The 25,580-nt window shown below is 37.4% G+C and overlaps 1 protein-coding gene and 1 long non-coding RNA gene across 9 annotated transcripts in view; one reads left to right on the top strand and one right to left on the bottom strand.

Moving 5' to 3' along the window:
• The window catches only part of MDFIC2 (MyoD family inhibitor domain containing 2), a 93,482-nt gene extending 71,676 nt beyond the window's left edge, over window positions 1–21,806 (top strand). For both annotated transcript variants that reach the window (XM_031686312.2, XM_072941691.1), the window contains 2 exons: window positions 13,163–13,384; window positions 20,562–21,806. In XM_031686312.2, coding sequence (XP_031542172.1) covers window positions 13,163–13,384; window positions 20,562–20,821 — 482 coding nt within the window. In that variant the 3' untranslated portion in view covers window positions 20,822–21,806. The remainder of the gene's footprint in view (window positions 1–13,162; window positions 13,385–20,561) is intronic.
• Window positions 1–25,580, bottom strand: part of LOC107033065 (uncharacterized) — a 620,890-nt gene that overhangs the window by 472,706 nt on the left and 122,604 nt on the right. For 6 of the 7 annotated variants that reach the window (XR_012060726.1, XR_012060720.1, XR_012060725.1 and 3 more), the window contains exon 4: window positions 8,472–8,602. The exons of the other annotated variant lie outside the window; for it this stretch is intronic. This is a non-coding gene — a long non-coding RNA (uncharacterized lncRNA). The remainder of the gene's footprint in view (window positions 1–8,471; window positions 8,603–25,580) is intronic. 7 annotated transcript variants of the gene reach the window in all.

Here is a 25,580-nt window from a genome sequence, read left to right as displayed (position 1 = left end):
ATGAAAATATTTTAGAGAATCACTGAAGATTAAAGATATAAATATTTGCCTTCATCATTCCTTTTATCAAACAAAGGAAATACTTGTAACACTTTCCAAAGAATAAAATTATCAATGTCTGCACTCTGATCACTCCAGCCACTAATGTTTCTGTTTGACTGTCTTGGTTTCTAATCCATATTAGCACATTAGTACTTCAGAGCATTCATTTTAAAGTTCCTTATTTTTAATGTGTCATTTTAAAAAGAAATCTTTTTTTTTCAATGACGAGATAGATTTTTCTTAGCTTTTACAAAGAACTTTTTGCAGTGAAATGCCCGTTGAAAAAACCTGGAATAATTCCCCAAATTTGGAAAACCCATGCTTTTATAAACACTTGGAAAATTCAGAAAAAGTTTTTGTGAATGGAGCTTTTATCAAAGAATCTTTCTTCTGTATAATTTTCAGGTACTGCCGTAATGAAGAATAAAATCTAAGAATGCAAAGGCTTCCTTATAATTACAGCCAGATACCATCATATAAGGAGAACAAACCCTTCCGCACAATTTCTGGTTCCTGCCTCTGCCGCCGCCCATCAGAGTTAATTGTTTTTTGTTTTGGGGTTGGTTTTTTTTTTTACATTTTTTTAAATTGAGTTATAGTCATTTTACAATGTTGTGTCAATTTCCAGTGCACAGTGCAATTTTTCAGTTATACATGAACATACATATATTAATTGTCGCATTCTTTTTCGCTGTGAGCTACCACAAGATCTTGTATATATTTCCCTGTGCCATACAGTATAATCTTGTTTATTTATTCTACATATGCCTTTCAGTATCTACACAGTTAGTTCTGAATGCTGACATTCACCTCAATGCTTTCATTGTAATTTTAATTTTGTAATAATTGATAGTTCCTCAGGACAACTGTCATTCTTTCCTTGCCCCACCATCACAAAACCTGAATTCCTAATTTTGTTTTGGCTCTCTCAGGAAGTGAGAATATAACTTTAAATAATTTTTTTCAAAAAAGGTTTTGTTGCTTTTCTTTAGAGTAGTATATTTCTTCTGATAATGTATGGTTAAAGTATCTTATTATACTTTCACTCAGAAAAAAACGAATTGATGGAGGATAAAATTGTCAAGCCAAAATCCTCTTCCCTCAAAATTTAAAAAATGCTGCATCGCTATTTTCTGGCACTTAGCTTTGGGCAAGAAAGATTTTGAGACAACCTCTGGACAATTCTTTTTTACGTTTTGCTTGTCTGAGTGCTTAAAAAAGATCTTTATTTTTATTCAAAATATTTTGCAGGATTGTTGGTCTCTTTTTACTAAATTTTAGACAGTGAGGTACACCCTCACAAATTGTTTCTACTCGAGGCATATACTTCAAGATTATCTTTAAACAAAGCTTGTGTTTAAATTGTTTTGGTTCCTTCTTTAGGAAACACTCTCTTTTGGTGAGATCTTTGTGCCCTGATCTCTGTTTCTAGCACCATTTTTATCATCTTAACTTTAATCCTTTGTCCTTTACTTTTAAACCATGGGGAAGTTTTTCATATTTTCTTTTCACATTACTATTGATATTTTCTACAGTGTCAATTCTGTGTTTTACTGCCCCTAATGCAGACTTTAATTCTGCAGTTATAATTTTGACCTCTTTAGAATCTCTTAATTCACCATGTCTCTTTGGATCTACCCTGCAGGCTTTTCATTTCAATTTGTTTACTCCTGAAGGTGATCTTCTCTCTTCTCCACAGAGTTCTTCATGCAATCTAATGAGAACCTCACATAATTTTTGAATATTTTCTGTTTATTGTAACAAATCATATCTGGATTGGTCAGAGTGACAAAGAACTGTAGCACTTGGTCAGATCAAAAAGCACATCTGTTTAAAAGAGCAGGCAGTCCAGTTTTCTGGTTAACACAAAATACACAATTTCTAAACCAGGCACAGGAGAAACAAAGGTTGTACATTTTACTCTCAGCAGAGCTAGAAAAAGCGCCAGGCTGGATGCATTCTTCAGTTCAATTCTAATGAGTTGATACATTGTGTAAAATTTTCCAGAACAATCAAACTCATATTTTGTGGATGTGAGCATTTTTTTCCCTATTCTGTCAGAGGTGTTTTAGAAGGAAGCTAGGAGAAGTTCTATCAAGGATTGCTATAAAGACAATATTTTAAACTTGGAAGCCATGACTACAGTGACTATATGGCCTGTGGAAATAATTCTTTAAAACATACTATTATTCATAAATAGAATAAGTGGATACTTGTTTAAAGGAGACTTTTTTTTCCCTTGAAATGGCCACAACACTTCATGGAATTGTCCTGTTACGCTGAAGACCTGAAAATTTAACCTAACTTTGTGCTAACTTGTTTTAACACTCCAAAATATATTCAGAAGAGTCTACCTTAACATGCTGGAATACTGAATATTTTATGTTTGGACAAAGAGCAAACTGTAGGTCTTTCGCCAAGCACAGTCAATGCACTTGAGTATGGGTTACCAAAAACGCTGGAGAATGTTTTTTTCTATTTATTGTTATAGCTCAAATCCTTGTGTCTCTGGTAGGCTTTAAGTGACATAAATATGCATTTCCATCTGCACATCCTTGTCAGGAATAGTTCTGTTGGGAGGTGTTATGCCACCCAAGTACTTCCAGAATAGAGTCTGTTAATCCTGTTACCACTATAGAAATTCAGAGGAAAAGTCTACTCAGGCCACTACTGCTGCAGCTGCTGTGGCTGAAAGTGCTCCAGCCACCACACCCTTGGTACCAAAAGGAAGCACAAGAAAACTGATTTTCCTTCAGGTGGAGAGGGATGGAGAGAGATGACCTCAGTCTATTGCTTAAACCAGTGGTCTCCAAAGTTTGTATGCAAACCTTTACTAGTAAAAAAAGTGAGGAAAGGCCTGGCCCATCTTAGGCATCTATACCGACACTACAGACACACATGCCCAATGGATACATATGTCAAAATATTAACTGCTATATATATTATAAAATATGCCAAAATAACTTCTATGAGAATTTTCTTACAAAATAAATGTAAATAGATGCTCTAACCTGCATCAGATACACTAGTACCTCTCCTAAGTTTATATACGGAGGGAGATCATTGGGCTAAACTTTCACCAGACGGGCCACCAGGAAAATAGATCTTAAACCCCAATTAGGTTTCTGACAGATTCCATAATACACTGGGCACACACAAAGGGCCACAGGAGTTGTCAGTGAGCACATGGTTTGCTCCCACGCTCATTCCCTCCTGTTACCTCTTGCCCTTCCTCCTAGTGTGGCTTGACTTCTGGCCTCCAGAGTCTCTGTGCAGACCAGATACCTATCCTACATTTAAAAAGGCACATCCTGGATGGATACTAACCTGCCATGTTCTAGAAGCCAACAGGGATCCTCCAAAGTTTATCAACTGACATGTCACCTCAGAGCCCTCGGGACACAAGGCAAGAATCAGCTAAACAAACCAAATCCAATCGCCAATCATCCAATAAATATTTTTCAACAAAAATTCATTGATCTATAAACATAAAATTAGTGCCTTTAAATAACTAATTCCATATAATACAGAAGAGCTCAGAATTACCTATGAATCCAGATGTGAAACAAAAATTCTTCAGAAAGGAAGTGAATATGAAAAGAAAAACTTTCTCCTCTCATGATAGTGAAAGACTGTCTTTTCAGATGTAGAAAACTAAAGACTTGGCTCAAAGTTATTTTTGAATTGATAAAAACAAAATATTTTATTGGGAAAACAGAATCAGCCAGAGAACAGCAGACAAACTTCCCTAAATCACTCTGGTGTGAGTAGAAATTGACATGATCTTTCTGGAAGGCAATTAGCAAATTACATTAATAACTTTAGGAATTTGGCCATTAACTCAGGAAGTCCTTACCTATGAATTCAACCTACGTAAACATACAGATTTATGAAAAGAGTCATGAAAATAGTGTTTAAGAATATTTATAATAGCAAAAATTGGCAACAATCTTTATTTTTACTGAACGGGGGAATTGTTAAATAATTGATGATACGTCATGCAAGAAATGTTATGCATTATTTGATTCCTTATTTATTAAGTACCTTCTAGGAGATAGCAAATAATTAATACAGACACAGGTTTCATAAAGGTGATGTTTTAGTCGATGGCAGAAGAGACATATACTCCACAATCAAACAAACAAATACATAAACACAGCATTTTCAGAATAACGGAAAGTGCTACAAAGACAGTGAAACAGTGATGTAATAGAAATGGCTGGTGGCAAAGACTTGGGACTACTTTACATAAGGATTTCTCAACCTCAGCACTATTAACTTTGGAAACCATATTCTTTGTGTGTGTGTGTGTTTTTGGGGGGGGCGGGGAATCCTGTGCATTACAAGGTATTTAACAGCATTCCCAGCCACTACTCACAATACACACTCGTCCCAATCATGACATTAAAACATGTCTCCAGATACTGCCAAGTGTCCCCTGGGTGGCAAAATCTGCCCCAACTGAACCACTGCTTTCAATTTAGTGTAAGGGAAGGCTTTTTTGAGGAGAAAACATTTGAGCTGAGATGTGAGTATGTTTTTAAATAGTCTTTAGGATACAGGCAAACATTCATGATATAATGATAACATATATATATAGTATATTCAGTAAAATTCCAATACTGATTTTCTTTTTGGTTAGGAGCACAGACCTGAAGCCAGGCTGCCTTAGTTAAAATCCCAGCTCTGTCACCTTTTAGTTGTGCGACCTTGGGTAAGTTCCTTTACATCCCTGTGTTCTTAGATCCTTATTCAAAAAAAGGGTGATAGTAGTAGTACTTAATAACATATTAGGACTTCTGAGAGGATTAATTGAGTTAATAGATGCAAAGGTCCTAGAAGAGTGAGTGACACATCTTAGAAGCACTATGTAAATTACATACATATATAGTTTATATAATAATATATTAAAATTAGAATATTCTAATTATATCTAACATATATATATTTTATATATATTCTGGATCTGATGTATGTAGATATATATGTCATATATATATATCTATGTGTATATACACGCACTAGATATTTCCATTGCCTGTTGTGAAACTAATAAAATAATGTGTTAATACTGGTAGAATTACAGGGGATTTTATTTTCCTTGTGTCTTTTTATAGTCTTCACAGTTTTATAGATACAAATGCAAATGTTGCTTTCACATCAAAATAAAAATCAATATGTACTTTAGCACAAAAGAGAGAATTTTTAGACTTGCACCAGGATCAGCTGGCATTTCGAGAGTGGGGAGAAGAACAATGAAAGATGTGCCCAGAAAAAGGCATCCCAGGGGGAAATGAGTCAATTGCCAATGGAAAGTCAAGACACCCCACGTTCAATCTGTCAGTCAGTTCATCAGTCATCTGAAATTTACTTAACATTTGCTTTCCGCCAGGCACTGTGCTAGGCACTGGGAAATCAAGGATGAATGGAGGGCACATTTCACCAAGAGGCTTGCAACAGAAAGGGGAAGAGAAATACAAACACAATTAACCACAGTACAACATACCAAAGTATAGGCAATAAGGAGGATACCCACCCAGGTCTCTGGGGGCTCTCAAAGAGAACAGTTAATTTCAGTTGGAGTGAGGGTCATGGTAGGAAGCTTCACCTACACTTGCATTGGTCTTTGACGGATAAGTTGGGAAAATGCAATCATTTCCAAGAGTTCCTGCTGTGAGTGTACACATAACGTGCTTCCTAATCAAATACTAGCAAGATCAATTAACCTGAAGAGAGGAAAATCAGAAAGGACAAGGCAGTGACACTTCAGAAAAGTGTCTTGATCTCCTATCAGAGTGCCTGGTTTCATAAAGCAATTTGTGAAAGTCAAGTTTGACTGTCAGAGGAATTAGAAGGCTTAAGTTCAAGTACTGCCCCTTACCAGCTGGGTAATCTTGGGGAAACCATTAAAATCTCTGACCCTCCGCCTACTTCCTCATTCATATAATAGTGATAATAATACTCTGCAAGACTGTTGTGAGACTCAAATGAGATAATGCAAGTAAGAGACTTTCTGTGACATTCAAATAGTTGGGATGATAAAAACTCTGGTTTTAACATACCAGAGAATATTTTGAGTAATTATAGTTTAATTTTTAACATTTATACTTAAACACTAACAGTAAAGAAAAAAAATCAACTTGTCTATACATTCCCAATTATACATGAGTTTATAGCCTGACTGACTTCATTCATTTTTTTCAGAGCACTAAACCTATTCCTAATCCAGGCGCATCAAGGTATTAAAAACTGCTAACCAATTTTTCTTTCCTGAGATAACATAATCTTTATTTCCTGAGACCCTTTATACTAACATTAAACTGAAGGTAACTGCATAAAAATGAAATGGAGACTCATAATTGCAAACTGTTTTCACGTCTGATGACGATTCAACCACTTCTGAGGACTGAATTGCTCCTGTTAAGAGTTTAGGATCGAGCTATAAAAGTCTATCACTTAGCTGCTGTCTGCCTACAGGTGCAAAGCAGAGACAAGCAGAAAACTGCGGTAATTATCTAGAAGCATTAGGCCCAAAAGTCCACTCTGGCCCCAAAAGATTGAAGTTACTTTACAGGTATCAGGGAAGCTTGGGGAGGGGGTCATGTTCAACATTCTCTTAGTACTTTCTTCCTCTGGAATCCTCTTCACCTAGAATGCTCATTGGTATTACATCTGGAGAAATAATACTCTTTTGCTTTTTCTCTCTTTAAAAAAAAAAAGATTTACTAAGACTGATTGAAAAGGCTTAAAATGTCCTCTTGTCAAGGCCCTTCATAAACATTTCATCTAACGTTTTCTGAGGCAGAGTTTTAGTTGAAGCACTGCAGGAGACAAATCAAAACAATGATACAGAAAACCATGGCTTTAACCTGAATGTCTTTAGAGGACATCTTCTAACCAGAGCTGGTATTTTAAAATTAAAGGAAAAAAGGTCCAATATGTTTAGTTCATTTATTTCTCCCCCCCTCAAAAAATGGATTTAATGAACCCAAGATTGTGTTTCGCCTCATCTAACAGGACACAGAAATGGAACACTCCATGAATTAATTACTTCCATTCATTTCCAAAGGTGAGAATATTTTAGAATGTCTTCAGCCCTCACCTAGAGAAAATTATCCCATTCAGTTTCCAAAAAAGAAAACGTGATTTTTTCAAAATACCTCTTCTTTGAGGATCAATTACCTTTTATTATGCTTTTATGACTACTGAGGAATCTTTATCCTACTAATTTTGTTCTGTCTTTAGCCACAGTATCACATCCCAAATTTAATTCAGTATACTAAAAACCGTACTCTACATATCAAGAAAACAATTCTAACTCTTTCTAATAATTTTCCACATGTTTGATCATGTTGAAAGCTTTTCTACATTTTGGGTATTGTGTTATCACCTACCAAGCTGTAGAGAATACAGTGCATATATTCTAACAATAACAACATTATATCATTTCTGACATTTGTGTGAACTTTACAAACTTCACATACCAAGAAAAAAACTTTTTTTCCCTCTGCAGTGTCAGCTCACTAACCATACTTATTTGTTAATGGTTCAGTAGCTTATACTCTGGAATGTTACTTGTTTGTTTTGATCTGATTTCAACCACAGATACTCACAGTAATAAATTCTAAGCTAGAATATAGTTTAAATTCAAAGGAAAATATAATTCACCATTACAGCTTTAAAAATAGTCCATGCATCTGAAATACACACTCACCTCAAATGTTTTGGTCTAGAATTAAAATTAACATCACCCTGTCTTAAAAGCTTATCTAATAATTTTTATACAGGTTTCTGGAGTTTACCACTCACAAGAAAAACCTAACAAGCTGCCTTTGTCAAAAGGCAATTTGTCAATAGAATAGATAGGGTATTCTATCTATTCAGGTAACAGTGAGCTATTGACATTTTGTGTGTGTGTTTTACTTTTTTTGTTTTCTTATGAGTAGTATGACCAGAATACTACTACTAGCATCATTTTGCCTATACTGTGTAAGACGTCTTGGGGAGAGCTGTCACTAGAGCTGAGATCAATGACTACTGAAATACAGGGAGACCTTGTTTTATTGTGCTTTGTTTTATAATACTTCACAGACACTGCATTTTTTACAAATCCAACACCATTTTCTCACTTCTTGTCTCTGTGTCACATTTTGGTAATTTTCACAATATTTCCAACTTTTTCATTATTACTGTGTTCATTATGGTGATCTGTGATCAGCAATCTCAGATGTAACTATTGCAAAAAGATTACCACTCACTGAAGGCGCAGATGATGGTTAGCATTTTTCAGCAACAATGGAGTTTTAATTAAGGTATGTATCTTGTGTTTTTAGAAATACTACTACTACTGCACACTTCATAGGCTACAGTATAGTGTAAACGTAACTTTTATATGCGCCAAGAAAGCAAAAAAAAATCATGTGACTCACTTTATTGCGGCATTTGCTTTCTCTGGGTCACCAGATCGTCTGCAACAGAACAGGACATGGACAGTATCCCTGAGGTCTGCTTGTAGTCCAGACTTGAGGGCACAGATGATTAAACCCAAGAGGTAGTTCTCCTAATGATGAAACAGAGATAGACCCATGAGGTATTTAGAAGGAAGAACAAACAAGAACTGGTAAATCATTGGGTGGGATGGTGCAAAGCAAAGAATATTTTTAAGCTGAGGAAACTGGCAAAATGACAATACAATGAAAAGAAACTGAACTGTGAATTCTCCAGGGATATCCAGGATTACCTAGTTTGGGGAGGAGAATGAGAGACACTATAATTTTAAGGATTTGGCTGGTAACTCAAATAAAATACCCAATAGTCAGCTGCAAGTATGAGATGGCAATTTGTGATGACTGTGGGTCTCCTGAGGACCAAGACTATTTGCTCTTTGTCTCTGAATTCCCAGGCACCTAGTCCAGCCAGGTACATAGTTTACTCTCAGTAAAAGAAGCCTGCCTGGCTGGCTAGAGATTTGGGGGCCAACTGCACAAAGGAAATACTTTGTGACTGTGAACAAACACAAACTTTAAGACCAAGGAACAAAGAAAGGAACTAAGAGGACAAAGTTTTGAGGAATAAATATACTAAAGGAACGGGAGGGAAAAACAAAACCAATAATAGAGACAGGGAAGGTGAGTCAAAGAAGTAAACTCAGAGAGAGGAAGGGGAAGGGAGGGGAGAGGAGAAGGAAAATTGAGAACAGAATCAGAGGAGCCAGGGGAGAAGAAGAGATGTTACTTTTTCATAATTTGAATTCATATATATGAATTCATATATGCATGTGCATGTGCAAGTGTGTGTGTGTGTGCGTATATATGCTCAGAAAATGCATGGATGCAAAAATTATAAAGTTACATTTAGTGAGCAAAAATGAAAATCATTAAAATGTTTCCTTAAAACTTAAGGTAAATAAGTGACCAGCTCCTGTCACTTTGATTCATCCATTGCATGTGGGTACTCAATAAATGTTAACTGAATTAAATTAATAACATTTGCTCAATGGTAATAAAAATTAATTAACTATCTTCTCTGTTACTTAAGTTTATGCCCATTGCTTCTGCAATTACTTCGAGTCCGAATAGCACTCTTCTATTTCACTGACTGTCAATATACACTTTAATTTTTTTCCCGAGAAATAAAGCTGAGATTCTAATTTTTGTCCTAATTTTGGCGATATTTTTCCTGTTGAAAAAAATTATTTTCTCTAAGTTAATGTCAAGAACTATGTATAACATCCCAAATATAGTTTCACGAGTTCCTTATTTAATTTGGAAATAGTTTTCTCTGCAGAAGATGTGATACCACTTTTTATGTTTCCCCTTTTAGCTTATGTTACTTTATAATACTTCGGGTATAATGTCAAATAATATCGCAAAAGAAGGAATCTGGGGAAATTATTGTAACATTCCATCTATAAAAGATGGAAGATGTCAGTTACATTCACCCCCAAATTGTGACTCATTTCAGATGTCAGAATTCTGGGTTGAACAGACTGGGTTCTGAAATGTGTGTATGTCAGATGATTTTCTAATGAGCAACAGATAGTTCCTGCTGGGGAATGAAAAAAAATAAAAATATAAACAGAGATATAGAATTAAAATAACTTTATGAATGGCAGTTTAACTTCTCCATAAAATTCTCTCAGTACAAGCTCACTGTCTCCAAATGGTTGCTTAATGTAGCACACCACTTAGATTCAAAATGCTATACTTAAAATTGTCGAGAAATTAAAAAGAGAATCATATACCACTTGGCGGTATACTGTATTCTCCGCATGTTCTTATATGCCAGTAACCTCTATCCAACTTTTTTTTCTGTTACTGAATTACTTTGTGCAAAAGCAATTTAAATTACATGCAGCCTGACTACGTGTGATAATTTGAACTGATTGTTAATTAATTCTGTAAGTAAATAGCTGCTGTAATCGCTATACTCATCAAGGTTTCGTTATCTATCAGTCCTTTCTGAGCTGCTCCTTAATGTACGGGATAAAGCAGCTGGAACTAAACAGGCAGGATTCCCTAAGTGTGCAAGAAGGTAGTCTTGCTTTGCAAAGACTGCTCAGGGAGAGGTACATCTGTAAGGTAGTTATTTACAAGGCTAGATTTCGGGTAGGTGACTTATCACGGGACTGAAGAGGGTTTTGCTGACATGTAGTCCCAGCAGCAAGGAAGCAAAGATAAAAGTTAGGAACAGACCAGAGGAAATGTTGTATAATATAAAGAGACAGGGATAAGAAGAAAGCTTTTGGAATCCACCAGGCCTGGGTTCAAATCCCTCAGACAGCTTATCTAAACAATCTAGCCTCGATTACACTCATTCGTCTGTTACCCTGGTGTACCAATTCATACATTTCCTATCTGTTCTGGGAGGCTGACATATGCACCTCTTAGAGTCTTTGTGATGCTTAAGTTAAACAAGATATACATGGTAACATAGAACTTGACATAAAATGTATGCAACGTGTGTGTGTGTGTGTGTGTGTGTGTGTGTGTGTGTGTGTAAAGCATTGGTCTGGTACTCATCCTGTATGACTTTGATATCAATATTTCTCTGAGTGCTAAAGCCATAATTTCAATGACTACTTGTAATAATAGTTGGTTACCCGACACTGTGATACCCAAGTAAGAAAAAATAAGCTAGTATTTTTTTTAATCATCACCATGATTATATTACTCAATGAATCTCTCTTGGGTTAAAGGAATCTAAGAGTTTCCCAATCTGTCGAGCTAATTCTATCTATTTAATATTACATTAATTGCTATCAACAATAGATGTTTCCCTTAATCCTTATTTCTGCCAGTCCCTTTTAATGTGAACCAAACTGCAACCAAGAGATTTAAAGCTAGTGGCATTAGAGGTAGGGAATAAAAGCAACCAATGTTGAAAGTCAAGGCTGTTTGGAGGTCCAGAAAGAAACAAAAATGGCCTAAGACAATTGTGTGCACCATACTGTCAGTTCCCATGCCAGTTGGGAGCCTTCCTAGAGCAATTTTCTAATGATTAGCTTCTGAAAAATCAGTGATGCACAGATCAGTGGTTTGTCATCTCCTTTCTCCACTCTCAAAAGCAGAAGGGCCCTGAGACAGTGGCTCCCAAACCTGTGTGCATGTTGGAATCACCTGGGGAGCTTCGCAAATCCCTCGGGGATCGTGATTTAATCTCTTGAGGGGTAAGAGAAGCTGCCTAACCTTTAAAAACTTTCAAATCTTTAAAAGATTTTCTAGATGATTCTACTCTGTACACAGGTCTAGGAACCACTGTCCTAGGAAAAATAACCAAGTAGAAGTCTCTTTCTACCCCAAACTGAGAAGCAGCTTCTGAAAGGACAATGAAAATGGACTTGGCAAGAATATTTTTCTTGCACCAAGCTATGTAAGCATGGTAAAATTAAACCAGGTGGCCAGTTGTTCTATTAACGTCAGTCTCTCAAGAGTATTACTGAGTCAGGCTCTGGACTAGTGACGGGGAAGTAATTCTCCAGAAAACATCTTCACTGTCTCCCAAGAGTGCTGCCAGATCACAAGGACTGTTGCTTGTTTGGTCTTAAGAAGTCCCTGGGAATCAGCCTTGGATGCATGTTTGAGAATACCTTCTGTTAACTCTTCTCTCCATCTTAGTGTCACTTAATTGGTATGGATAAGCTATACACACTGCACCACGACCCAGTCTGGTTCCCTCTCTAACGTGACTTCAGTGTGCTCTTTATACGCTCCTTAATATTGTCCTGCATTGCAAATTTGTTTGATGTTTTGGAAAGCCAGGGACCATGTCTGTCTTAGTCACCGCTGTTTCCCCAGCGCCCAGCTCAGTACGTGTTATAGAAGAGGCCCTCAATTATTATGTGGGAATGAGAGAATGAATATGGGAGTTCTGGAACACACGAAGCCCCTAGACCTTCTCAGCCATCTCTGTGCCTCTCCAAAAAAGAATCTCAGTCAAGGACTCTGCTGGAGGTTTCTTCCTAGGTGGTTATATGGAAATAAAAGCATGTTCCCAAGAAGCACACCCCCAAAGTTACAGATTATCACCTTAACAGGGACCTAACAAATGGCAAGGCAGGCTAAAGAGTGGCAACTTAAGAGTCTTTAAGGGCAGACATAGAAATGAGCTTACAGACTGCTTATGCGTGACCACTTTTCACATACAGGGGAGGAAACTGAACTTTGTAGAAACAAAAAACTAAGACAATTTGACTGAGATCACACACATGACTGAACAGTACTACTGTCTAGCATTTAAGACCCTTTTACTACCTCTGAGATCCATAAAACATTATGATAATAAGCTGACAACATTCTATGAGATTTTTGTTAATCCCAGTGAATGAGTGTCTTGATTCTCTCCATCCACCACTGAAACAACCACTGTAGAAAAAAGTGTTACCAACTACTGTGAAAGGTGAAACTTGCAATGTGGGTAAAATCCTATAATGATTGCACTCTTTTATTCTTCCATGTATTTCCATTCAAAAAATTCTGTTCAATAATGCTTTATTCTTTTAAATAAGATTCTAATCTTATAAAAGTCTAGAAAGTGTAATTTTCTGCAAACATCCATTCTTGGATCTCTAGGTCATGTCAACTATAGCGAGTCTGTGTATGTGTTTTCTTTTCTCATCTAGATACGCAACTCACAAACGAAAAGCAGGCAGATGAGAAAGCCATTAATGCTATCGTTATAAATTCAGTAACCGAATTCAATATCACAGATGGACCAGTCAAGGAAACCCCCAGTGAGAAAAAACTGTCAGAATCCAGCACATCACTGTCCTCCCTTGAAGAATGCCAAACGAAATTTTCCTACCTCCAAACTGATGCTTCAGTTCATCCAAGAGACACTGATGGTATGTTTTTCACAATCAACCCGTCTCTAAATAAAACTCCCCAACCCCCAGCCCCTCGAAAATCATCACATATGCTGTTAGGGGTAAAAAAAGGTCTTTATGAATATTAAACAGGAAGACTTCGATCTGAAAACTCTGGTGAGTGACACATGTCAAGGTCACCTTGCAAGTAGGAGATGCTTGGCAGGTTGTTTGCACTCAAATCTGGGAGTCTGAGGCCAAGTGTTTTAAATAGCTGGAGTGAGGTATAATTATTCTTGCTATAGAGCTATGAAGTAGACTAAAAAATGGTCAATTTTTTTTCTCTTCTTGGATCTGGGACTACTCAACCCATGGCTCTAGGCTGAGAGAAAAAAAAAAACCCAGTAAAATAGCTTTGAAAGCTGGAAATACATAAATACAGACTGTATAAAATATAAGGATGGTTACATCAGCAGCCTGTGAAAAAGATTTGGTTCCTCTAGATAACATTTCCTCCTAGGCATTCAAATCAGGGCAAACCTACACCAAACCATCCCTAGATATGACATAAAAGGCACGTTCTATCTGCAAAATGAATTTCAAATTAAGTTGCTACTAAATGATCAACACAGTCAAGTTCAGAGTCACTAAGACACACGGAATTCTACTCAGGTTAACTTCGGAGACATAAACCGTTCAAGAGATTGGTAATGTTCCATACTGACATTTGTATTTAAAGAAAGCTTGAAGTTTCTCAAAAGAAAACATCAAAAAGTATAGTTTCTGGTCTATATTTACATGCATATTATACTTTTTTTGAAAATAAGACCAAAACATGAAATGAACTTTCTGTAATAGGAAATATGAAATCACATCAGTTTAATTCCTGGCTCTGAAATTTATTAACTCTATGAAACTGGATACTTTTTTCTTCTTTACCATCCCTTAATCTCAGTCTCTCATTTATATAATAGAGCTAGTAATACACCACAGGATGTTCTAAGAGCAAATGAAATAACACGGGTAAAGCATTCAGTACAGAACCTGTCATGAAAAAGATACTCAATTTTTGCATTTATGATTATTACAGTTTTAATAAATGATAAATATTTTTAACACATGTTACGTATGATCTTGTGCAAATGATGTGATGGATGCTTTAGACCAGAAGCTATAGACACAACTACCTGCAGCTGCCAGGAGATAATGTGAATGATGAAGTAAACTAGAGCTGAACAATAGGGATTGGTGACGACTATGACAAGGTGAAGAGCACTGCCTCTACTCAGAACCAGTGAATTGTTACTGAAAAGAAACACAGGCTCAGAGTTGCCAGGTCTAGAGTGCTACATGAAATCTCTCAAACTTCTAAGCATTGGCAGTATTCTATTTCTTTTCTGAAGTCCCAGACACTCCCCAAAATACACAGCCTTTGGCCAACTCTGGCCTGTAGATTGCTAGGTTATGACCTTGAATCCAAGATGATGCCCAAATTCCTTGTTCTGATAGAGTTTGATGCCAATCGAGAAAACAGGACAGGAGAGTTCTCTGCATTTTGACAGTAGAGTATTTAGTATTTTATTAGATTGTATCAGGGATGCATGGATCTTACTTATAATGGGTCTTGGTTGCAATGATCGCGAAACTAGGAATTACCATTATATGTATCCACATGGTACAAACCGGTGCCCCTCTAGAACCACTCTGATTTGTCTTATCAGGTATCTTGGTAGAAGGTGAGGGGCCAATGCAGCTAGCATGATACTTGAACTCCTGTATTTCCAGGCAAGACCAAAACAACTATCCCATTAAAATGGCAGCCTATACTTAGGAGCCTCATGCAGGAAAAGAACCAACTACTTTGTCTTCAAAAGAGCAAAGCAGAGTCATGAGGACAACTGAATTAGATTGTTTCCTTAAGGTCTGGACTGAGGCCACTATGACCCAGGAAATTCCAGTACAAAGCTGACAGTATAGGTAACAGCCCATCCTTCACAGCGCACATTCTAAAAAAATCCCCCAACTGAGGTAAAAGCTTTTATAAGCTGGTTAAAAGAGAGCATGAAACACCCAGATTAAGGCCCACAAATAGTGCTAAGAACCTCTCATTGTCCTAGAGAGCAAACATCAAGGAAATAAAGAGTTAAGTCAGATTCACTTCATTTTAGGAAAATTTTGATAGTAATTAATATAAGGGTGCAGAAACTGAGAGCTGGGGTCATTGTTCGTACAGAGATAAATACAGAAGTATCTTTCAGGAACAGCAGGGGAAACAGAAGGGAAAAGAGAGGATTGCATCCACTTTCATGTAGTTTGTGGTTAATTTATTTTCAAATATATAAGTGAGTGCATAGGAATGGATGCTTAATTGCTAATATCTATTATTTATATACATTGCCCCACTTAAAACAGGATGGAGAAGTCTCACACATGCAGATTTTGTAAAATGTGTTACATCCATTAGCACAGTTCATGGTGTGTGCTCTGATGGGAATTTAAAAGCATCTTTACTGCACATCACACACTATGTGCTGCGACATTACTTTATTATTAAATTGTGGCTCATGATGTGTGGTCCCTTTCCTGAAAAAAATGGAAAAGATCCAGAGCACTGTGTCTCTGCTTCTGCTTCTACGTTCTGATTGCAAAAGCATCCCTGTGGATGGTAAAACCAGGGATACACATGGTAGGAGAAAACAGTCTCCTTAAAAAGAACTCTGAGAACATGCCTAATTGATGTATAATTTTGAATTTGAGACGTCTCATCCAGGTGGAAGAGGAAAATCATAAATACAAGATACCTCAAAAGAATAGTCTTAATTACACCATGGACTACTGAATAAAATGATTACATTTTCTACACTGTAAATTTCATACAATTAAATGCAATAGTGTCACCTTATAAAATGTTTCAATTTTATAATTATTTCAGTTCATTTGCTCAGAAAAAAACACAAGCACAAATTTACTAAGTATCACCCAAAACTAGTCATTCTAGTTCTAAAGAAGTGACTTGAATGTTAGTTGTGCTTGTCTGAACTCAAATAGATCTTGGCATATTTAAGTAGCTATTAAAATGGATAACATAAGGGATGATACCCCAGCTAGAGAAAGGCATTCAGTCACACTTTATTCTCATTGTGCATTACAGACTTTTTTTTTTAAAAGAACTTAATGTTGGGGGAGTGGGAATCAAATTTTATACTTTTTGGCCAAAAATTTTCAGTAAATCAGTTTGGGCACAGTGTCATAAATCTTTTCTCATTATTATGCCAAATTCTCAGTAATAGCACATTAATCATTAATGTATCAAAATCCTGGGTTGGGCCAGGTTCACCTTGCCTTTTTTTCTTACTTTGTTTTTTGGGGAAGAGGAAGGGAGAGTGTTGTTTATCCGGGGTCACTTCTGGAAGAACCATACTCTTGCCAGTTTGGATAATAGTTCCCCAAAAAGCAGGCGTTATGGTCATGGAGTTGGGGAATGCAACAGGGACTACAGTAGGCAACTACAACTACCTCTTGTCCCTCCCTCCTCCCAGTCCCAGGTATCACAGTGGGAAGAACATCAAAAGCTGGAAGGGCAAACTCAGGGATTACAGGACCATGAACGTGAGGTTGACCTCAAGTACATTCCTGGAAACTCCTTTGCATTGTTACCTTTTCCACTATAATTAAACATAATCTTTTGTAATGAAGCAGAGTCTCCCTCCTTCTCCCCTGGCTTTTTTTTTTTTGGTACAGTTGATTTACAGTATTATGATAGCTTCAGGTGTGCAGCATAGTGATTCAGTATGTTTGCATATTATATTCCATCATAGGTTATTACAAGACTGGGTATAATTCCTGATGCTGCACAGTATTTCCTTGCTGCTTATCTACTTTACATGTAGTAGTTTGGATCTGTAAATCCCATACCACTAGTGTGTCCCCCTCCTCCCCTCCCACATTCCCTCTCCCCTTTGGTAACTACATTAAAAAGATGTGGTATACACATACAATGGAATATTACTCAGCCATAAAAAAGAATGAAATACTGCCATTTGCAACAATGTGGATAGACCTAGAGAATATTACAGTTAATGAAATAAGTCAGAAAGAGAAAGACAAAGACTATATGATATCACTTATACATGGAATCTAAAAAATAATGAATGTATATACAAAACAGAAATACATTCTTCCTCTTAATTAGCCAATCTCCAGTTGTACATTTAGCATCTCTAGGGCTTAGTCCTTCAGGGTCTTAAGGGTATTACTTAGCACATTACACTTAGACTTCTGCCTGCATGTTCAGGAGCCATTCACAAGAGAAAACTAGAGAAGAGACAGGTTTGCAGAACCCAAGAAAAAGGGAATGATGCAATTTGAACTTCATGAGTGTGAGATGCTTTAAAGACACTGGGAGCGATGGGAAGCTGGCAGCTGGATGTATGGCACACTCTTCTGGATGGGCCAAGAGCAGTGCTAGTCAAGGGCTATGACTCTAATACAAAGTTTATTAAACATTAAAGTCCCAGGTAATACCACAGGCAAAGGAAAACACATCCGTTTGGGAGAATGGAAAGTCCAACTCTCTTTTCAAACAGTTGCAGATTTCCCCCTGAACTGCTTCTGTCACTGCTGTGCAAATAAAAACTGGCCATATGCAAAACAGTTTTGCCTGCTTGTGTAGAATTATTTAATATGTCTTTCAGGAAAAGTGTGGAACACACTTGAAAGTGGGGGGAAAAATCTGTTTTCAATTCATTAATGTTGCTGTGTTTTTCTGGGCAACAGGCTCTGCCTTTTATAACCAAATAAAAAGGACTGACTTATAAACAGGGAAAAAAAAAACAGGCTCTATTCTTGAGTGCAAAATAGAGAGATGGAGGGAAAGAAATGCCAACTTGACCAAAGAGTTAGGCCAAAATGTATTTTTTTATAAATAAAATCTATGGCATACATCAGAAGCAGAGAACTGTAGAGTCTGCTAACTTGAGAAGACATTGGCAGGAGGCACTGAGTCAAACAGCTAGACACCCCAGGAAATTATAAAGCCATTTTTCAAACAGGTTTTCACACTCTGATAGGAAATACCAACCCCCACCCTCACAGGACACACTGCACCCAACCTGACTGACTTCCAAGCCAAACTTTCAGTCTCACACCTACAAAGGACCGGATCTAACAGGAAAATCATTTTTATATGGTCAGAGGGCTGAGTAAGCCTCTGACTCTCCAGCCTGAGAGATCAGGGAGCATGTGCTTGGAATATTTTCTCCTGAGAACCTCTTCTTTCCCAAGGGCGGCTAGAGCAGCAGTCTTGGCATTGAAGAAACTTGATGAGGCTTTATGCCTGTGATCTTTGACCACCAACGTGCCCTCCCTCAGAAATGCATATGCAAAATAGAGTCTATGGACTGTACTAACTCACTCCCCAATTTCTGTGGGTGGTTTGTAGGGACCTAGGAGATATGGATGAGTTGGCCACATGCTACAAGCTGGCTCTGAATGAATAAAAATACAGCCAGTCTGGCAGAGAGATGAGTACATACACCACAGAGGTATTTAGGAATATGCCACCTAAGCTATAAACACTGAGTAATGGCCACAGCATCTGCAACAATACATGTCAACTAAAGTGGCCATAAGAGTCATGGTGTGATTCTTTTCCACCATCTTATTGGGAAGAAAATAAGGAAGGGTGAGGGGTAAAGACGGAGGGGAGATGGGAGAGACCAAGAAATGAAGGCAGATTTCTGTTGACCTAGATGCAGAACTCATTTTAATCTTTATGTAAGTTTTTTAAAGGAATTAGAATGGTTTTCTTTATTTGTTCCCTTTCAGAGCAAGTTTCCATGTTCTCCCTTCTCTTGTAGATTAAGAAGTATATGAACAGTAAAAGAAAAAGTTTTCCGGAAAGCATAGTTAGAAGTAAATGAATGGGGATCTAAGGACACTTAGAACCTTGTGGCAGGTGACTGAGAGAGCAAAATCTCTCCTGCAGGCTTGTACAGTCTCAGTTGACTGCAGTCTGAAAACCAAAGGTTATTAACATTCTTAATGGGAAAAAAAAACAGAAAGTCGAACTATCAATTGATAAGCCCATCAGGAGGGGTGAATTTTCCTCCAATTCATGCTAGAATGTTACCTTCAACCATCAACAGTCTTAAGGATACTGATTCTAACTAACTGGATGCTACATCACATGAACGGTTACCTACCCCTTTAAAAAACCCTCACATGTTTTTGAGACTTTCTGAACAAATTCATTTGAAAGGGCAAGAAAGAAAAGAAAAAAGAAAAGAAAGAGAGAGAGAAAGAAAGAAAAGAGAAAAATAAAGAAAAAAGAAAAGTTAGAATTTAACAAGAGAACTGCTACATCTTTTAATTCCCTTTATGGAAACAAAAAATACAATAATCCATAACCCATCACAGCTGCTTGGCTAGCATTACCAATTACCTTTAGAGATCCTTTTCAGATTTTCACAAGTTGGCATAGAAAATTTTTCAACCAATTTTCTTAAAGAGGATTGATAAGTTTTATTCCTTTTAGGCACATGATGATGTATTTCACTTAACTTGATATAAAATTAAGGCTTTACATAACTGAAGGAAGAAGGAGACAAGGATTAAAAATAGAATACAACCCCAAACAACTATGATTATTTTAAAAATCCTTTATGTGTGTTAGGTTTTGATATGTGCTTTTTCTTCATATTTGAATACGGGTGTGGCAGATTCACTGGAATTCACACCAAACAAATAAGAAAGTCTTGTAGCGAAGCAAGAAATTTGTATGATCTCTCCTTGTCCCCAGATCCAACTGCTCCCCCCTAACCCTGAAAGTTCCCTGCATTTGGGGAGAATCTACTGTTTTTCAGACAACTCCAAGGTTTCCAAATAGGTAGGTAACTGTATGGCTTCCCAGCACCTCTGCAGGTAAAGTAAATAAAGGAGTTTAGAAAAGTGACAGCACTTCAAATAACCAGATTATGTGGAATCAACAGGAAATGCTCAGAAAGTTAATAAAGCAATTACTTAAGTGGAGTGAGTGCTGGATGAGGAGGGTGGCGGAGGGCGGAGCTTGAGAGAATCACGGTGGCCATTACCCCTGATATGGATAAATAATTTAGAGTTGGTGAAACAGTTATCAAGCACATCACTGCACATGCCAGCCCTTCATAGACATTCCCATAGGTGTCACTTTTAACTGTCTTTCTTTTTCTTTAAACAGAGGAGTGTGCCTCCCTCATCCTCACCTGTCTCTTTTGCCAGTTTTTGGATTGTCTCCTGATGCTCCCAGATACGTGTGAAACAGTGTGTACCAACTTGTGCTGCCCCTCTCACAGGTACCACCACACCTCGGATGAAAGCCACTCCCGGAATGACTGTAACTGCAACTGTGACATGGACTGCAGCCTTTTTGAATCTTGCCATGAGACCAGCGAGTGTCTGGAGCTGGCCATGGAGATTTCAGAAATCTGTTACCGCTAGCGCCACAAAGTAACCACATTCCAGCAGCCCCTTTGGCCCCGAGGGGGAAGTTCCATTAGAATAAGACTGTGAATTTCATGTGCTGAAATGTAAGGATTGTACACACTTCTTGGATGCTATAGACCATTTTATTCTGCACCTGTCTGGGAAAGCTAGTATTACCAACTCAATGGTCTTATTCCAAATTTCCCAACTGCATGGCTCGCTGAAAAGTAAGATCTTGATCACATGTGATGAACAAATCTTAAATACCTCTTAAATGCCATAGGTACAAGATGTTTCTGGACTATAAAATAGCATGTGAAACCATTCTGTGTAACTGCATTCACTGGCTTGCATCGTGGATTCAAGTTCATTCACAAATTCAGGACAAATTAGTGCATTCTGTTAGAACTGACATACATTAGCTCGTCTTTCTAATGGATTCATGCATAAACATTATGCATTGTTGGTTATTATTAATAATGTATTGTGTAACATCATTTTGTAATTAAAAATTTATTTATACAGTCTCTTAAAATTCACTTATATGTACAGTTTCAGTAGGAAAGGGAATTAAATGAATTAGAAACCATGTTCCTGTAATTACAACAGATGTCTCTAAGACATCTCCAGTGAATTCTGAATATGCTGTACTTTGAGAGAGTACTGTAATTCTAGACCATATTATTATATGTCTATGACTATGTCATAACAGGTGATGCATATTCTTAATTTGTTTCAGAAAGGCTTTTCTTTATTCTAATAAGCATAAACGGGAATTATGTGCAGGTTTCAAGAAAATGACCCCAGATAATCAATTCCTCATTTTCCTCATTTCTGTTTGTCAGGTACAATAAGCAGCAGGATATTAAAATAGAATCATTTCATTTTACTAAACTATCATTTGTGTAAGCACCCGAAAGAAATAACATGAGCAGATACTTATTCAACACTAACTTTCCTAATACAGCATGTGCTTCAGATACCCTATTTTTTTCCTTTTTCTGACAATTCAAGTAATTCATAATTATGTTGAGCACTTCCTCATACTTAATAAAAAAAATTTTAAGATATGATATAAACTTGAAAAGTGACTTTCAACTCAAACAAATGAGAAAAACAATTTGTGAAGAAAACACATCTTAGTTGAAGTTACCTAGTTACCTTGGAATCTTTACTTTCGCAGGCATGGCACTGTTTACTAATGTGTGCTTAAATTTTCCCATGGAGATACCTCACTATATTCATTGAATATAAAAAAGCAGAATATATCAATAATCAAACAAAGAACACAGAAGTGAAATGGAAAGTCAACGGAACTTTTTAAAGATCTAGGCAAACAACAACAACGAATTCTAAAATACCTGTGTTTGCCTGACTTAGATAATTTTGGGCAAAAGCAACATTAGCTTTGTTTCTGTAGTAAACTAGCACATTTTTCTACTCTGCAATAACTTCCTCAAAACACTGAAAACTATTCATCTTCTGAAAATACTTTTAAGCTGCCCATAAAAAGGCAGTGAACTGCTCCTGTCTTGTTCCTGAGAGTACAGTGCATCCATGGTGAATGTGGGCTTCATTCTTGTTTGACTATCACGTTATCCACAAAGCACAGAGCACATCAGCGCCGCATCCTCCCAATCCCCACCACCACTGCCAAACTCCTTATGAAATACTGCAGTCTCTCTGCTTTTCAGAAGCTCAGGGACAACGCTACACTCAATGCACAGAAGTTGCAGATCTTTGAGGGGGAAAAAAAGTAAATTCTAAGGAAAGGGACCTAGAGCTGCTCTTATCCAATATTTTCATTTTTCAACAGAGAAAACAGAAGCTCCTCAGAACTGACTTATCCAAGACCATGCAGTGAGTTAACGGCAGTGTCAGGAACTCTAACTGGTGGTCCAATTTTCTAAGTACCTGCACCACTCCAGGATTCTCCACTTCTTAGTCTAGCTGGTACACAGTGGTACAGCTGTTCCAATTGTTCAAATATTAAAATGCTCCCAGACTGGCTCATAAACAGTTGCTACCGTGAACCTCCTTAGAGCTTTCCCCATACCCCCTGCTCCATGGCCCCTCTCCAAGCATCCCCACCCACCTCCCCCTGGTCCAGTCACTCAAGGAAGAACACCTGGACCTGTAGGGGGGGTCTCTGGGATCTTGGCCCAAAAATAACGTACCTGGTGTCACTGATAAGACCAGGCCATATCACTGTTAAATAAATGATGTTGACCATCATCCCCTTATCCTTTCTAGTCTACATACCCTCAAATTGGGCAAAGATTATGCATTTCAAATGTGAATGGAACACTTGTCAATTAGAGACCTAAGAATTGTCAGGTCTTACTTTAGACTGTGGTCAGAACACTACAAGAGCATTCTGTGGCCTCTCTTTCCATGGTTTGTTAACTTGTTCCTCACTTTCAGAATTCACCATGCTACAACAGGAAGGATCGGTTATACAAAGTGTGAAATCTCTTTCCTTTATAACCAATAATAAAACATCATCCTTTTCGCAAACATGAACGGCTCTTTCCACTGAACTCTTACACAATAAAACATACCTAGCTGGCACAATGCAATTGCAGAGGTAAGACAGATGAAAAAAAGAATGTGGTTATTGATTAAATACAAATATCAGAATCTGAGAAGGCTCAGATTTTTTTCTGCAGTGAAGAAGGTCTGAGATTACAAAAAAAGATAATGTTTTTCTTTAAGGTTGGCTTCTTAGGGAAAAGAGTATTCTGATTTAAGGAAGCACATTAGATAAGAGAGATGTGAGAACATACAACCTTTACAGGGAATCCAGAACAGGGATTTTTCCCACAGCTATATAACCAGATAAGTACACTGTCTTTGCTTTGCTCAATGGATTTTTATAAAATCACTGCTTCTCTAAAAGCCTACAAAATATGGAAAGCCATGAAGAAACGAAGTTACATTTCACTTGCTAATGAAAATTTCCCACTACATAAGCTGATAGGCCTACAAAACTAATTATCAATGCTGGACAAAGTTAATAAAGCAAAAGTTGCTTCAGTTTTTTTCCAAGGGAGCAACACAAGATATTCATTCAAGGGAACTTTACAAATAGGAAACAATCACATGAAGGCATATCAGCATTTTTTCAAGGATACATGCGTAAGTGGAAGTGTTTGAAGGACAGAATTCATTATCCAATGCCTCCAAATTTCTCCCTCTACAAAACGGAGCAAAAGAATAAAACATACACTTAAGTAAGTTAGTTTAACTAGAGGAATTTTGCCTATCAAATGCTAAATTCACCCAGGCTACACAAACTGATAACCTGTGATAAAATTATAAAATTTACATACTTGGTTTAATAGTGTGCTGGGTATTCTTTGAAAAAGATATGTGAGTTTAAACCGGAACAATTGCCATATATAGCCAGACTCATGTGAGCTGTTTAGAAAGACAGAGTACAAAATAATTTTCTGGGGATTACAATCAACACTGGACTAAAATTATATTATTGGGCTCCTGTACACAGATCTAGACAGGTCCTAACATTACCAGGAAGGAGTCCAGAATGTGGGGAACTGTGAGGAATGGAGGTAAAGGCAAGACCTACATAAGGATATGGACGGAAGTGCCGCCTTCTGGTCTACCATCCTGATATGCTGCCCAGTCCTGCTTGTGCCACTATCTCTGAAGCAGTGATTCTCAATAAGGGGTGATTAGGCAATTGTTCAGCAATGTCTGGAGACGGTTTGGTTGTCACAACGTAAGGAAAAAGGATGCTACTCATATTCAGTGAGTAGGAGCTAGGAACGTTATTAAATATCCTACAACACAACGGACAACCTCCCAAAACAAAGAAACAGCTCTGAAAGTCTTTCTATCAGCCTCAAAGAACCATCACCAAACTGACCTTGAAAAACTGTTGGAGACGGGACTGCCAGATAAAAAAGGGATACCCAGTTAACTTTAAATTTCAGATAAATAACAAGCAATATTTTAGTATAAGCATGTCCCAAATATTGCATGTGACGTACTTATATTATGAAATGATTCCTCACTTATTTGAAATTCAAATTTAGCTGCTTGTCCTATATTTCTGTTTGCTAAGTCTAGCAGCCCTAGTTCAGAAGACTCCGTAATTTGAAAAGGGATCCCGGAAAGTGCTGATCCCTCAGCTCCCTCCCTTCCTCCAAGAGGGGGGACTGTTGATCTCTTTGCTCAGAAGCCAGGACATTCATTGGGCCACGTTTTACAAGGAGGTGTAATTTAGGTTGCAGGAACCTGGCTTAAAGATCAGATCCAAAGCAGGACAGTCATTTTCCCTCCTGCCTGAGATTGATGCTGGACCTACAGTCTTGGACTAAGCTGGTCATCCCTCGTTTTCTCAGCCTTACGTCTCTGTTGCCAAGTAAAGAAGCACTTTAGTCAAGGCCATCTCGATTAAAGACATAGTAAGCAGAGGTCTTCACTTAAGCCTTGATATCTAAACCATATTTTCTGATTCAGTCCTGGCTAGAAAGACCTGTCTTGATAGGTGCATGTCTCGCTAGAAAGGAAGTATGTTCCCCTTCTAGCTATTTCCCTGTCCATATAGCTCCCTCTGCCAAAATTCTATATGAGAAAAGAGAGGAATATCAGGGTGAGATTGAGGCATTTCTTGAACCTGGACTGCAACACCATGTGCTAACACCTGAACTGCACCATGCGCTCTTAGCATACAGTTAGGAGTAGACCAGAGAGCCTCAAAGCGTTCCCTTTACTACATTATTCTTATTTATTTTACAGATGAGAAAAA

The sequence above is a fragment of the Vicugna pacos genome, chromosome 17 (genome assembly GCF_048564905.1).
Source record: "Vicugna pacos chromosome 17, VicPac4, whole genome shotgun sequence".
Lineage (NCBI taxonomy): Eukaryota > Metazoa > Chordata > Mammalia > Artiodactyla > Camelidae > Vicugna > Vicugna pacos.
Note: the sequence above shows the minus strand (reverse complement) of the source record. Positions and strands in the feature narration are given on the sequence as shown.